Source organism: Notamacropus eugenii, chromosome 1, assembly GCF_028372415.1.
Source record: "Notamacropus eugenii isolate mMacEug1 chromosome 1, mMacEug1.pri_v2, whole genome shotgun sequence".
NCBI lineage: Eukaryota > Metazoa > Chordata > Mammalia > Diprotodontia > Macropodidae > Notamacropus > Notamacropus eugenii.
Window position 1 is genome coordinate 288,837,206 of NC_092872.1, and position 14,777 is coordinate 288,851,982.

Sequence of the window (14,777 nt, forward strand, 5' to 3'; positions counted from 1 at the left end):
CAAGAAATAAAGTGTCTTATTTTGAAAAACAGAAAAGATACTGGTGGTACTGGATTGAAGAGTATGTGGCAGAGAATAAGTTGAAAAATGCCTAAAAAGTAGGAAAAGATTATGGTTTTAAATCTAATCCATTGGCTTTTAACTTGTTTTGTGTTATAGACCTGTTTGGCAGACTAATGAAGACTATTGACTCTTTCTCAGAAGGATGATTGTTTAATGAATAAAATAACTTATATTTGTTTATAAAGGAAACTGATGATAATGAGATAAATATGTGTTTTTCCCATCCAAGTGGATGGAGGAAGAAGCCAAAGAAGTAAGAGATGGAGGAAGAAGATTAAGTAGGAGGAGGAGGAGAAGAAGAAAAGAAGGAGGAGGAGGAGAAGAAAGAACTCCTCCTGTCCTCTCCCCAATTTCAGATATATGCCTAGAGGAAAATTAATGCTCAGTAAGTGACTTCTCACACAAGCACTAACAAAATACAAACTTTCTATCTCATCTTCCAAATCACTACTCTAACACTTCTTCAAATTCTCATTTTGGTTTTCTGAAACAAATTGTAATAATAAAAATAACAATAATAATGATGGTGGTAGTGGTGGTGGTGATGATGATTATGATGATAATGACAGCATTTACAGAGGACTTTAAGGCTTTCAAAGTACTTTATCTATATTAACTCATTTGATTTTAAAAACATTGGTGTATAAGTGCTATGATTACTATTATTGTACAAATGAGGAAACTGAGGTTATAAATTATCTACCAAGGATCACCAACAACTTGGAAGCAATATATGAATTCAAGTCTTCTTGACTCCAAGGATCCAACTCTATGGAGATTGCCCATTTTCCAAGATCCTTTATCCATTATTAAAAGTTTATGACCTCTCTCTCTGTCTCTGTCTCTCTGTATCTTTCTGTCTCTCTGTCTCTGTCTGTCTCTGTCTCTCTGTCTCTCTGTCTCTCTCTCTCTCTCCCCCTCCGTCTCTCCCTCCCTCCCCAATTTCTCTTTCAATCCCATCATGTAACTGAAAATTCTCTAATATTTTCAATGATCTCTTCATTAGCAAAATTCCTACCATCTGTTCTCAACTTTTTACTATCTCTTCCTATAAAGTCATCAAGTCAACATGCATTCATTAAACACATATTATATACCAAGTCCAATGGGAAGTGCTGATTATAAACAGTTCTTGAGTGGCTATCATGAACATCTGTTTGGGTAAAATGTGGGAATCACATCATCTACTTCCTGATTTTGTTTGAACTGAATGGAGCATTCTGGTTCCCCTCTCTCTCATAAAAATAAATTATCAAGCATCAAATGATGTCCCATAGGATGTCTGTAGACACCACTGTTATTTTGGAAGGTAGGGGTCCACCTTTGCTTTTTCCCCTTCCTGTAGAATTTATCCCAATCAAACTCATAAAAGTAATTTCCATTTTTGTAGTATCTTCTTCAACTCTATTATAGCTACCATTTTCCACAATTTTTCAGTAGTCTACTAATAGTTTACACTATGGGTGAGAATCCATTAATTCAATTGTCAATGCAACTGATACCAGATTCCAAGAAGAAATCACTATCGATGGGGAAAATGTCCCTTTTACAAAAGCATAACTATTTGGATGAGCCTAAGGTTATGTCACCAGGATATTTCTACTAGATTGATCACTTGATGGAGCAAAATATTAGTATCAACTACCCAAATAAAGAAAATCTCGGGATAGAACCGAGATGGCATAGTAGAAGGATAACCTGTAGGAGCTCTCTCCCTACAGTCCACAAAATATCTGTAAAAAATGACGCTACACAAATTCTAGAGCAGCAGAAGCCATGAAACGACAGAGAGAAAGAGATTTTCAGCCCAAGACAGCCTGGAAGGCCGACATGAAAGGTCTATCACAACGGGCTCAGAGTGGAGCACAGCCCAGCCTTGGCTGTGCTGCATGGCAGGGACAGGACTGGAGCAGGTTTCTGGGCACCACAGGCAGCAGCTGCAGTTTCCCAAATCCCTCAAACAACAAATGCCAGAGATAGCTTCAAAGATCAGTGAGAAAACTCTTTCACCTGAGTGAGAAGGGAGCAGGGTCCATCCCTAATACCGGTCCTAAGTGGCAGCAGCAGCAGGGCTCATTTTTGTAGCCCTCAACTTAAAGCTGCTGGAGGAATTGAGCCACTGATTTGGATTTCAGACCTGAGTGGCATTTCTGGGGAGAGGAGTAGGAGCACTGATTGGTGAAGCTGGTGGAGGTTTTGGAGAGGAAATTCTATTCACAGATCCTGGGCAGAAAAGTTTGTGGCAGCTCACAGACCAGAGTGCAGGCCAGGAGAGGAGTACCTGAGTTCAAATCTCACCTCAGACACTTGACACTCACTAGCCATGTGACCTTGAGCAAGTCACTTAACCCCAATTGCATCATCCTGGGTCATCTCCAGTCAACCTGATGAATATCTGGTCACTCGATACAGATGACTCTGGAGGAGAAGTAGGTCTGGTGACCTGTACAGCCTTCCCTCACTCAAAAACAAAGTGCAAAGTCATGTCATTGTTTCTCTGATGGCATCGTTTTCTTTGGCAATGAAGGACTAACACACACATTGAGAAAGTCTTTAGCAAAACTACACATGTATAGCTTATATTTAATTACTTGCCTTCTCAGTAGGGATGTGTGGGGAGGGAGGGAGGGAGAGAATTTGGTACTCAAAGTTTAAGAAATGAACGTTGAAAATTGTTTTTGCGTGCAACTGGGAAATAAGAAATATAGGTAATGGGGTATAGAAATCTATCTTGCCTTCCAAGAAAAGAGAGAAAATGCATATAAGGGAAGGCAGGGGTGTGATAGAAGAGAGGGCAGATTTGGGTATAGGGTATTCAGAATGCATGGTGTTTTGGGGTGGGGGGAGGGGAGAGATAGGGGGAAAACTGGGAACTCAAAATCTTGTGTAAACGAATGTTAAAATCTAAAAATATATAAACAAATTATAAAAAATAAAATAAAATAAATAAAAAATTCAAAAGGTAAAAAATAAAGTCTCACTAGATGTTTAATATCACCTGTTTATAATTTTAGTGTTCATTTTCACTAAACTCAATGACAGACTATTAACATAGTGGCACCTAGGTACCAAAGTTCATAGTGCATTGAATTTGGATTCAAAAAGTTATTAGAGTCATTATTTCAAATCCTGCCTTAGATACAGAATAGCTGCAGGAAACCAAGTGTATGACATAATCTTTCAGACTCGGTTTCACTGTCTGTCAAATGGGGATAAAATACCATCTACCTAACAAGGTTATAATAAAGACAAAATGGAATAAAATCTGAAAATAGCTTTGCAAATATTAAAATGCTATGTGAACACTGTAGTAGTATAGCAGTAGTAGTAGTAGTAGTAGTAGTAGTAGTAGTAGTAGTAGCAGTAGTATTGGTGGTGGTGGTGTTAGTGGGGATGTTGGTTGGTGATGTGATGATGGTAGTTTTATTAGTAGTAGAGGTAGTAGTAGTCATGGTCATTAGTTGTAGTAGTAGTAGTAGTCGTCGTCGTCGTTGTTGTTGTCATCGTCATGATCATTGTGGTAGTCATAGTCATAATAGTAGTAAAAGGTGGAGAAGGAATAGTAGCAGTTGTAAGAATATATCACAGTGCGATGTATTCATAAATTAGTCAATAAATAAAACAATTAGGATAATTTTAAAGATATTATTAAATAAAATGTCTCTTAAATATCATTCTTATCTAAACTTCAGGTATAACATTGCTTTGTAAAGTATTAAAAATAAAAATTTTCATGGATTTCACATTCCAATATTCATTACCTCTAATAAGGAACAAAAAACTTTCAACATATAGAGACCTAGTGGAAGAAATCCAAACTTATATTTTTAAAGAATGAGGTACACATCATTAATCTCATCATTCTGGGAGTTATCTTAAAGAAGTTTTTCATAGGCCCACAGAGAGTAAAGTTGCCTCTAAATACTTTAACTCAATTATCAATAAAACAAGACAGTCATTTCTTCTTCCATCTCCAGTGTCCACATGAAATCTAAAAGAACATCAGTAGGATAATGACTTATCCCGGACCATTTCTTTCTAAATGGAATTAAATTAGATAAGAAAAAAGAAATACTGCTAATACAATAACAACTCTAGCAATCATTAATTTTTTTTATTAGTTTCTAATAAACAAAATTCATTCTTTAGGAAAATCTCAAAGAAATGATATTTCACTTTAATTCAAACAGATTAGTCCATGCCTTCACTTTATGACAGACAGTATTTGGACCCTTGTTCTGCCTGGAATTAGCTGTAATTCAAGAAAATGACTTGTTTTAAAAAAATTCAACTATTCAATATCCATATCCATCATGGCTTCAAATTCTAAAATCAAACTCCTTCAATATTATTCCATTTTTCTACATGTACAATCACTGATATATTAATTCCAAAATACAATTGTGTCTCAAAAACAGTATGGTTTTGGTTGGTACTTATTTAAAATTCTTTTTCAACATTAGTTTGATTTCTTCCACTAGGTCTCTATATTTTGATAGCTTTTGAACTTATGAATACATTGCACTAAGTTACAGACTAAAATTAATCACTTTCCTTTTCTATTATCTACTGTGGTTCTATCCACCATATTTCCAACTGTCCATGCCATCTAAAACTGGATTTGATACCAAAGGTGAGAGAACTGATGACATGACTTGCAGTTGACTTTGATTTGAGTGAGGGAGGGCTGTGCAAGGTCACCAGCCTCACTTTCTCTTCCTGAGTCATCTGGATCCAGGGACCAGATATTCATCAGGATGACTGGAGATGACCCAGGATGCAATGGGAGACCCTGGCCCTTTTCGGCTAAGACCTTTTCAGATACTCACTTAAAGTGAGGTAATGCCCATTGAGGGAATAGGCCTTGCCTCTTTAAAAAGTGAGTTAAGTGTTGACCCTTTTTATTAAAACCAAAACAAAACAATCAAGCTGAAAGGAGAAGATACTCAGTGATGCTATTCCAAAGAGAAACAGTTACCATTAACATTCATTTTAAATTCTCTCAAAGCCAGGAGGGCCCAAATTACAGCCATTAATTGTGGTTGAATGTGTGAGCTTCAGAGTGAACTGGGGTAAGGAAGGAAAGAAGGAAGGAAGGAAGGAAGGAAGGAAGGAAGGAAGGAAGGAAGGAAGGAAGGAAGGAAGGAAGATAAGAAGTAAACCCCAAATTAGCTGGAAATTTACTTCCCCTTTGAGAGGGGAAGGAGAGGGAGAGGAAGAGGGAGGGGGAGAGAGAGAGAGAGAGAGAGAGAGAGAGAGAGCTGATTTACCCAGCTAACTGAGTCCACGTTCAGGCAGCTTGGTCTACTCACACGTTGTGCCTGTCCTTCGTTTTCGAAGAGGACCATGACATCAGGGAAATGATGACATGAATTGCAGTTGAGTTTGATTGGAGCGAGGGAGGGCTGTGCAAGGTCACCAGCCACTTTCTCCTGTGGCTATGTCACAAAATTGCCCCTTAAGGCCCCCTAGTGGCCTGTGGGAGATTAGAAACCCTTCCTAGTAAATAAGGGATTGTATTCCACTCAGCTGTAGATACCATCCAACATTATCTGAAACCAAATTGGTTCTGACATCATTATTTTCAATTTCACACTATTTATTGAGTCAAAACGGGTGCACTGTCATTGAAATTTCAGCTGGAGTAAACACATTTCCTTTAAAAACAGAATATGTAAACCTGCCAAAGCCACATTCCCTTTTGGCTTTCAGATTAGGGAAAAGTCAGGGGAGTGGAAAGGGAGAAAGGAATTTTCCCAAATTATAGACCGAAGCAAGAAGAAAGGGTGCTTTTTTCCCCTTTTACGACATATATACATATAGTATCTATTTATATGTGTGTCTGTGTATATATAAATATATACAGATATATAACTTTTAACAAGAAAGTTAAAACTACAAGAGTATTCTTTAAATAGATGTCATAAAATATTTATCATAGAACGCTGCTGAGAAACTCACATCTGTCATCAGGGTTTTGCAAGAAGCAGCCTCGTATGCATCTACACTTGACTGTATAAAAGTACAATAGCAAATTTCATCAAAAAACCATTGAACTCAGATTGTCCCTAATATACACTTGGCAGCCAACCCAACAGATGAACACTGGCCAATATGTTCAAAAAGGTTAGTTGCTGAGTTGATAGAACAAAGAAGGGTCAAGTTGACAGAATATTTTTCACTGAACAAATTGTTTTCATTCATCTATTCTATCAACAACTTATTATTAAGCACCTCCTATGCAACGACACTCTGCTAAGAATTAGCACATTTACCTTACTCTCGTTATGTCAAATTACCACACTCATAATTGTATTAGTATCAAAGGAATCCATGAATTAGGGAAAATAATTCTTATTTACTCATATGGTTGGACAAAAACTCAAAAGCAGACAAATAATACAAGCTGAGGAGCAAAATAAGCAAATCTTTTTCCACTGAGTGAAAATCAAATAGGAAGCATTACTGTTTTCTTGTAAACATATTTACTAACGTATAACTATGTGATGTTGATCTACTTTACAGTTAATCAATAATTTAAGAAAGGCAAGAACAGAAAGCAGTTCACAGACAAGTATCATTACAACCACTGAAAAACAGAAAATATTTGAACTGTTCTCTGGGACTCAGTGCTAAATAAGATTCATTGCTCATTAACATAAGGGATGCTTGGAAACAATAAGAAAATATAGGAATAGAAAAAACCCTAAGATAACTGTGAAATATTAAAATCAATTGCATAGTAGGAGAGGGTTTAAGCGAATGTTGAAGGGACCCACATATATTTGTATGATATAGCTATGAGTCCAGGAGATGTTTAAATGAATTTTTAAATAAAAATGATTTCATTATTTCTCCATCATTGCATGGTTAATATAAAATCTTCTATCCAGGAATGAGGTCATTTGTTTTTACTGGAGCAAATGATCTTTTAGGTCACTGAAACTTAAACTCTGAACTAAATAAATCTTCAAAACAATCTATATCCTTTATTTTCCATTTATGAAGCCTTCATATTGCTTGTAAAGAATTTCAACATGATAGGAACTTTAAAACATTTAAAATGAATGGCCCATTCAGTTTAATGACTTTTTTCAATCTCATTGTCCCACATAAGAATTTTTTTTAAACTGGGTTGACTGAACAGTTAGCAACCTATATTGTTAGTTGCCAACAGATGATAAGATAAAATTCTAAAAATAGAACACTGATTAAAAATTTCCCTATATTTTATCCATCTGTACAGCTTGCTAGTACACTTTATTTCTTAAACAATGGTGAATAATGAAGATACTATCTAACTGTCTTATATCAGATTATCTCCTGGCCACTCAAATCGATTTTTTTTTTTTTTACCAAACTGATGTTTCCATGAACATGAGATATATACTATTCACAATTAATGCCATATGACAATCAGTTGGAGAGAGTAAAATATGATGAATAGAAGTAATCACCATCATTTTTACCAACCTGGTATAGGCTGAGGTGCTAACACCACTGTGGGAAGATGCCTGGAGGCAGGGCCTGGCCTAGATACAGTCATAGCCACCTGATTTGTCATTAAATGTGACTTTTCATGTCCATGAAACAATCTTGATTCCTCAGGATGTATCCAAGTAGAGTCCAGAGCAAATGTGTTATTTAAATATATCTGTCCAAGATAAAGTAAAATGAATCTCTTAAGTAAGTTGTCACAATAAACAAACACTATCAAGAACATGTATTCAGTCCTGCCTTACATTGGTTCAAAATAACTGGCATTTCCAAGTCATTACAAATTGTGTGACTTTTATAAAAATAGCCTTTCTGAATGTAGTTAGAATAAATCATTGTTTAATTAAGGTAAAAAAATCTTTCTTCTACTAAGGATCTGTTAGTTTTGAAAATTCTAGAAGACTCTGGTCAAATTTTGAAAATACAAAACAATGCTCAAGCCTATTCCTTATAGATGGGTAATGGAAAGAATTATTATGAATTGTCCCCATAGATAATGGATAGATACTTTTTGTTTGTTTGTTTCTGCAGTAAATTAGATTGATTCTAGAAATCAAGTCCAATCAATATACAGTAGCTAGTCAAAGAAACCTATTTATTCTCATCCAATGAAGGGTGCCCACTGTAGCAAATTCACTATTTTCAATGATGTTATGAGTTAAGTGCCATGAGACAACAATGTGGGGATCCAGCCTGGTCATAACTTGGAATGAATTGTTGAGATCTATTGAACTGTACTTTTAGACTTTTGGTTGTAGAAACAGAAACTTTGGTTGTGCTACACATTCAAATGGAAGTTAAGACATTAGAAACAGACTAGTATCTTTGACCAAAGTAAGTTGCAAAATGCAGATATCAGTTCCAAATAACCTTTTCCAATATGGGTGCTTTTATGCATTGATTAAGATAATAATCAGTTTGTGGCTTTAATTGTCATTGTCTGAACATAAACAACAATCCAAACTAGTTGAGGATTGGGGAGAGGAAATATATCTATTTTATTAATTACATGAGAACATTGAGAAGTACCAAAATTTAATGAATGTAGTGTTAGAAGAAGATACTAGAACACTTGTCTGGGTTCAAATTTTGCATTTGATTTTTATGTTTATGAACACAGACAATCACTCAGCCTCTCACAGATTCCAATAGCCTCTAAATGCATCTACTAAGCTACAATTGACTTCTGCTATGATGGAAAGAGTCCCTGATTTAATACATACATACATACATACATACATATTCACATATATGCATGCATGTATGCATTATACATATGTAATGACCCCTGATACTGATCTAGTAACTTTAAGGATGCTACAATATAAACAATTCAAACTCACGTGTTCCCAAATAAGCAAAGACAAAAAAGCACAAAATAGCAAATTCAAAAATCTGACAAAATAAAATGCCAGTGAAAAATAATGCAGACAATGCCTTGAATTTAAAAAAATTAAGACTCTGGGTTTTAATCCCTACAACATATTGGTATTTTTTAGTAATTCATTTTTACTGTGCAAGGGTTTAGATAGATGGTTAGTAAATTGACATATATTTTTTTAAATCCCACTGTTTTTTCTTGTAGTGAAATGCATAAAATTTAACAATTAAAATCTACTGATTCAACTAAATTACTGTCATTTTTACCTTACAATTGGGCATCCTCTTGTCTAGCCAACTTTTTCCTACAGGAGGTGGAAGAGCAGAAGTGTATACATGGGGGAAAATAGGGATCAAATCCACATTAGAAGAAGGAGAAAATCCTATTACAGGTGATTGAACTCCAAACATCCACTAAAAAACAAAATGATAGAAAAGGAAATTTAAGTGTTGTTTATTCTAAAATACATCCACAATGCTTGGGTCTAAAGAGCCGCTGTTTTATGCTGGGGTCGTTGAGTCCAACGACTTTTAAAAAATTATTTCTAAAGGTGATTGAAATATCAAATACATTTTCCCATTCTGCAGTGTTAAATGAGTACCATATTTCATGAATAGTGAATATGACGGTAAATATATTGATTTAGTAACATTACAAATCAATGTTGAATACTGCATTCTTGAATACTAACTAAAACTAACTTCCAAGCATAAAGACACCAGCACATAAATGTTGAGGTGATGAACTACCCTTCCCCCCAATTTTTTAAAGGATTGTCAAGTATAAGGAAAAAAGATAGTAAGATTACTTTGATAAACATGAAAAATACTGTATCTTCATAACATTTCTATATTAATGACCCATTTTTCCCAATTTAAGGAAATAAAAGATCATCTTCTCCCAAATAAATAGATCCCTTAATGATCCTTTTCTTCTCATTAAAAACAAGCTAAAGTGCTAAGGCATAAAGCATCTAAAAAAATCTTTCAAATAAAATATAACTACATTATTGAGTCTAGAATTACTAACAAAACCTAATGCATATAACATAATGATAAAAACTAGCATTGAATATGAGCAGCTCAAGATTTTCAAAAAAGATTCTTTAAAATACATACATAATTGAATCCTGATTAGTGAGTAATTAATAAGAGGTATGGCTTAATGCTAGAGAAATCTCCCAACATATGAATTTTAAGATCATGCAAACATATATACCTTTAACATTATATGCATACTACATGTATATAGACATATTAGCTGCTCTTCAGTGTTCTTTTATTCTAAAACTTAATATTTTATAGTAAATCCAATTGCCAAAAGAAACAGAAAAATGTACATTGTAGTGTTTTCCTCTTTTGCTTTTTCCATTTACACACACACACACACACACACACACACACACACACACACACACACACACAAATGCAGCTTTCTAAACAGAAAATGTTAGTTCCTTGGCATTATATACCTCTAGTGGTAGCCTTCAGACATAGCAAGCTCCAAAATGTTGCAATGACTACAGGTTTATTTAACAAATCCAAAAAGAAACTAGACGAATATGAAAATATCACAGAGAACTAAATACACGATGTAGTTTTAGTTCTCATAGTCCACTTTTAAAAGGATAGGGGGTGGGGCTGCATCAATTTCACAGGATGCAACTGGAAAGAGATACATAGAAGACTCCCATTTTTTTCACAGGATTTATTCAAATATGCTAATGAAATTAATGATCAGAGTAAGGGGAAAGCTGCCTAAAATGTAATATCTGCATAGAAACACAAAAGATAACTAAAGAAGCATTTCCTGAAAGAAGACTTCTATTCTGCCTCCCAATTGAAATCTATCATGATTCAAACCATTCTCTCTTTTTTTCCCTCTCCTCTCCTCTCCTCTCCTCTTCTCCCCTCTCCTCCCCTCCCCTCCCCTCCCCTCTCCTCTCCTATCCTCCCCTCCCCTCCCCTCTCCTCCCCTCCCCTCCCCTCCCCTCTCCTCTCCTCCCCTCTTCTCTCTCTCTCTCTCTCTCTCTCTCTCTCTCTCTCTCTCTCTCTCTCTCTCTCTCTCTCTCTCTCCTTTATTCTCTCTTCCTCCCTCCCTCCGTCTTGATTTTTTTTCTTCGCTTCTCTCTCCCTTTTCTTTCTGCTCTCGCCTTTTCTACAGTCTTCTTTGAGGCAAACTCTTCTGAAGTACAGTATATCATAAAACAATTTTATGGCATCAGTTGCACAAGGAAGGAAGATTCAGAAAACATTAAGTGTTACTAGTTCTTTATCCTAAATACCCTTTTTTTTCCCACTCACTTCGGTAGAAGATTTCCTTTGGTGAATGCCCTCGGCCTTTTTTAAAGAGGGCAGGAGAGATACCCACCCAGATATGAATGAGAAATTACTATCGATTAGCAGACCTTCCTGGTTTGCTTTTGAAGTCTGTCAGAGACTGTGAAAGTATTAACTTCTGCGTGTGTAACTCCGCCATGGTAGGTACATGGCTGCAGCCCATGGTTTTTAGCAGGCTGGAACTTCAGCACGACTACCTCCTGGACAGCGAAATTGGGATAGGAGAAGAAAGTTCTCCCCCAGGATTGTTGGTTCTCTGGCTGAAGAGGGTCATCCACCTCCAATGTGAACTGTCCAATACCTCGGTAAGCATTTCTATAACCCCCCTGAGATCGGAACGGAGGCTGAAAGCACGAACTTTTGGGGGTGGGGACAGAAGGATCGCTGCCAGGCTTCATATTGATCATTCTGGAAGTCCAAGAACCCTGGAGAATAAAAGCTAGCAAAAGGGACAGCGAGCTGAAAGGGAGGAGTATGGCCCGGAGGGCTGCCCCTACCTAGAGTGCAAAGGCGGACCCCAGTGGGACCTGGAAGCTGCCGGGGGGCGGCCCCAAGGGAGCACGAGGAGGCGGAGAGAGATTGGGGAATAGGGGTGCAGATCCTTACCTGCTCATTCAGCAAGGGGTACTGAGCTGCTGGGGAATCAGGCGCCGCTGAGGATAGAGGTACCATCGGTAGAAAGGAGGGCTCACAGGGCACCTGCCAACTGGGCACCCCCGGAAGCAGTGGTGGCAGCGGCTGCGGGGGTGAGGGCAGCAGTAGAGGCGGAGACACAACCCCAGCTGCCAGCCGCAGGAGCCCCCCGGAGCTTGGCAGCATCCACAGGCAGGGCGGCGGCGGTTGCGGGGAGAGCTCCGCGTTCATCTGCCAGAGCAGTTGAGGGGGAGGCTGCGGGGGCCGGCAGAGCCGCCGCCGTGGGAGGTTCGGACCCGGGAGCATCCTACATGCCCTGGTCAGCCAGCCTGCCGCTGGTCCACCCGCCCGTCCAGCTAGGGGACGCGCGGGATGGAATGCCACTCAGCCGGACGGGCGATCCCGGGCAGGGGCGGCTGCGGCGGCGCCGGGGAGGGGGTGAGGACGCTTCCCGCTACCCATCGGTGCCCGGCTTTGGCCGCCAACTGCCGCGATCACGCTGGCTGCAGGCTGCCAGCAGAGTGCGCGGCGTCAGGGGCAAGGGCAGGCCTGGCGGCCGCACCTGAAAAAACGGGGGTGGCGGTGGGAGCCCAATAGACCAAGCCTGGGGCAGCCCGGGAGCTGCGGAGCTGAGCCGGGCACCAGAAGCGGCAGTGGCAGAGCAAGCAGAGTGGGAGCTCCGCTTCATTCAGAAGCGACGCGCGACGTCGTCCGGCCCCTGGCCCTGCCCCTCCTGCCTGACCCCGCCCCTCCCACCTAGCTCCGCCCCCTCCCTCAATCCCTTACCCCGCCGCATCACCCTGAGAGGAAGGTGGTGGAGGCTCCACCGCAGCTCCCGCCTCCAGTCTGGTTTTCCCCTCTCTAGACAATGCAAGAACCGGAGTGAGAGATGTGAGAGTTTTGAGAGGGATGTGGGGCTCTGGCCAGCTAGGTCCCTCTGTCTGTGTACTGCCCCTGGAACCTGCCTGTCTCCTCAGGTCAGGCCAGTGGGGCCAGGCATGGGACCTCGACTGGCAACGGATCCAGAGGGCACGGAGGTGGACGCTGCCTAGAATCTCTAGTGCAAGGGGCAGTTCTCTATGTCCGAGAAGCGCCTATCACCGAGAAGGCTGGCAGATAGAGGGCCCAGGGGTGAGTGAGGCTCCAGGCTGACCCTGCGTAGAATCTTAGACTGAAAGAGTCTGTGGTGATGAATGGCTAAGGAGTTTTCATTAAGTATGATACAGACCAGACGGGCCCCTTCCCCAGTTACCCGGGAGAAAACTGAGACTTGGGGAGGAAGAAGACATACCCAATGGCACACAAACTACTGGAAATGTTTCTACTGCAGCATCTTGCTTCCTTCCTCAGCCTCAGATTGAGGAAAGGCTGGGAGACAGGGGGACAGAACTGGGTTCAGGCCCAAAGAGACTTGCCCCCATCCCTCTAAATTCTAATGCTTTCCCTGTTACTTATTTCCTATATGGTGTTTATAACTTGTCTTGGATATGTTTCTTTGCATGTTGCCTTCCGGGTTAGACTGTAAGCTCTTGGAGGGTACAGATTGTCTTTTTCCTCTTTTTGTATCCCTAGGGGTTAGAACAGTACCTGGAACATGGTTTTTCAGTCCTGACTCACTCGTTCTAACTCCATTTTTGTTTTCTTTTTGCGGGGGTGGAGGGTGGGGAAGGAGGTTCTTGGCAAAGGTACTGAAGTGATTTGCCATTTCCTTCTTTAATGGATTAAGGCAAACATAGGTTAAGTAACACAGCTAGTGAGTATCTGAGGTATGATTTGAATTCAGATCTTCCTGATTCCAGACCCAGAACCTTATCTGCTAAGCCCTCTAGATACCTCTCTTGGCACATAGTACTAATGTTGGCATATAAGTACATAATTGAGTACTTTGATTAATTGATTGAATGACCCTAGAAAACTCACCTATTGGAGTTTCAAACCAATTTCACATTTTAACAAAAATTGAATACCTTCAATCTCCAAGGCAGAATAGCTTAGTAAATGGAGACCTTGCATCAGAATCCAGAAGGGACCACTACTAACCAAGTGACCAGGATCCAGAACCTCCCTAAAGGCACAGCTACAAGCCTAAGCTGCAAGACATGATGAAAACACTTATAAGGGCATTTCCTCCCTGGGATATCTCTATACCCTGGAAGTCACTGGCATAGGATTTTTGTTTGTTTCTTTGTTTTCCAAGTGAAACACACTACCAGTCAGTGATTTTACAAACCGCAATATATAATAAACAACTTCTAACCATAAGGACCTCATATTCTGGGGTCGGGGATATGGAAAAAGTATAGAAATGAATATTAAGTATATGCAAAGTTTCTAGCTGGAGAATATACTTATAACTGAGGGAGTGAGGAAGAGTCTCAGGGAGGAAGGACCATCAAAGCTGCGCTTTGAAGTGAGCATGAAGCTTCTCAATTGCCAATATGCAGAGGGATTGAGTGTCTCTACCCCCCAACCCATGAGGAGATTTTTTTTTGACAATGTCAACTGGGGGGAGATTGCATTCTTTACATGGAGAATGGATAGTAGGACAGTTCAATAAGAACTGAGGGCATATGAGAAATACTAATCTGAGACAAGATTGAAAAGGAAATAAAATTGGGCAAGGTTTTCAATACTGCTAGCTTAAGGATTTGAGTCTATCCTAAAGTCATTAGGGAGCCATGAAATTGTTTTTATGTGTATATTTTTTCTTTGTTTTAAAGTAGTAGAAGTAAAGGGAGGTCAGGGGTGGCCAAATATAAGCCTTAATGCATATATTATTCTGAATCACAGCTGTGTGAAGGGTGGATTATTGAAGAGTGGGAGCAACCCTTCAGGAGCCTATAACATTCCATCCCAGAGTCTCT

General features: G+C 39.4%; 1 protein-coding gene across 1 annotated transcript in view; it reads right to left on the reverse strand.

Moving 5' to 3' along the window:
• TCERG1L (transcription elongation regulator 1 like) overlaps positions 1–12,594 on the reverse strand; it is a 361,362-nt gene extending 348,768 nt beyond the window's left edge. The window contains exons 1-3 of the mRNA XM_072629100.1: positions 11,887–12,594; positions 9,208–9,354; positions 7,537–7,717 (exon numbers count right to left, since the gene is read on the reverse strand). Coding sequence (XP_072485201.1) covers positions 7,537–7,717; positions 9,208–9,354; positions 11,887–12,219 — 661 coding nt within the window. The 5' untranslated portion in view covers positions 12,220–12,594. The remainder of the gene's footprint in view (positions 1–7,536; positions 7,718–9,207; positions 9,355–11,886) is intronic.
• Between the last annotated feature and the right edge of the window lie 2,183 nt (positions 12,595–14,777).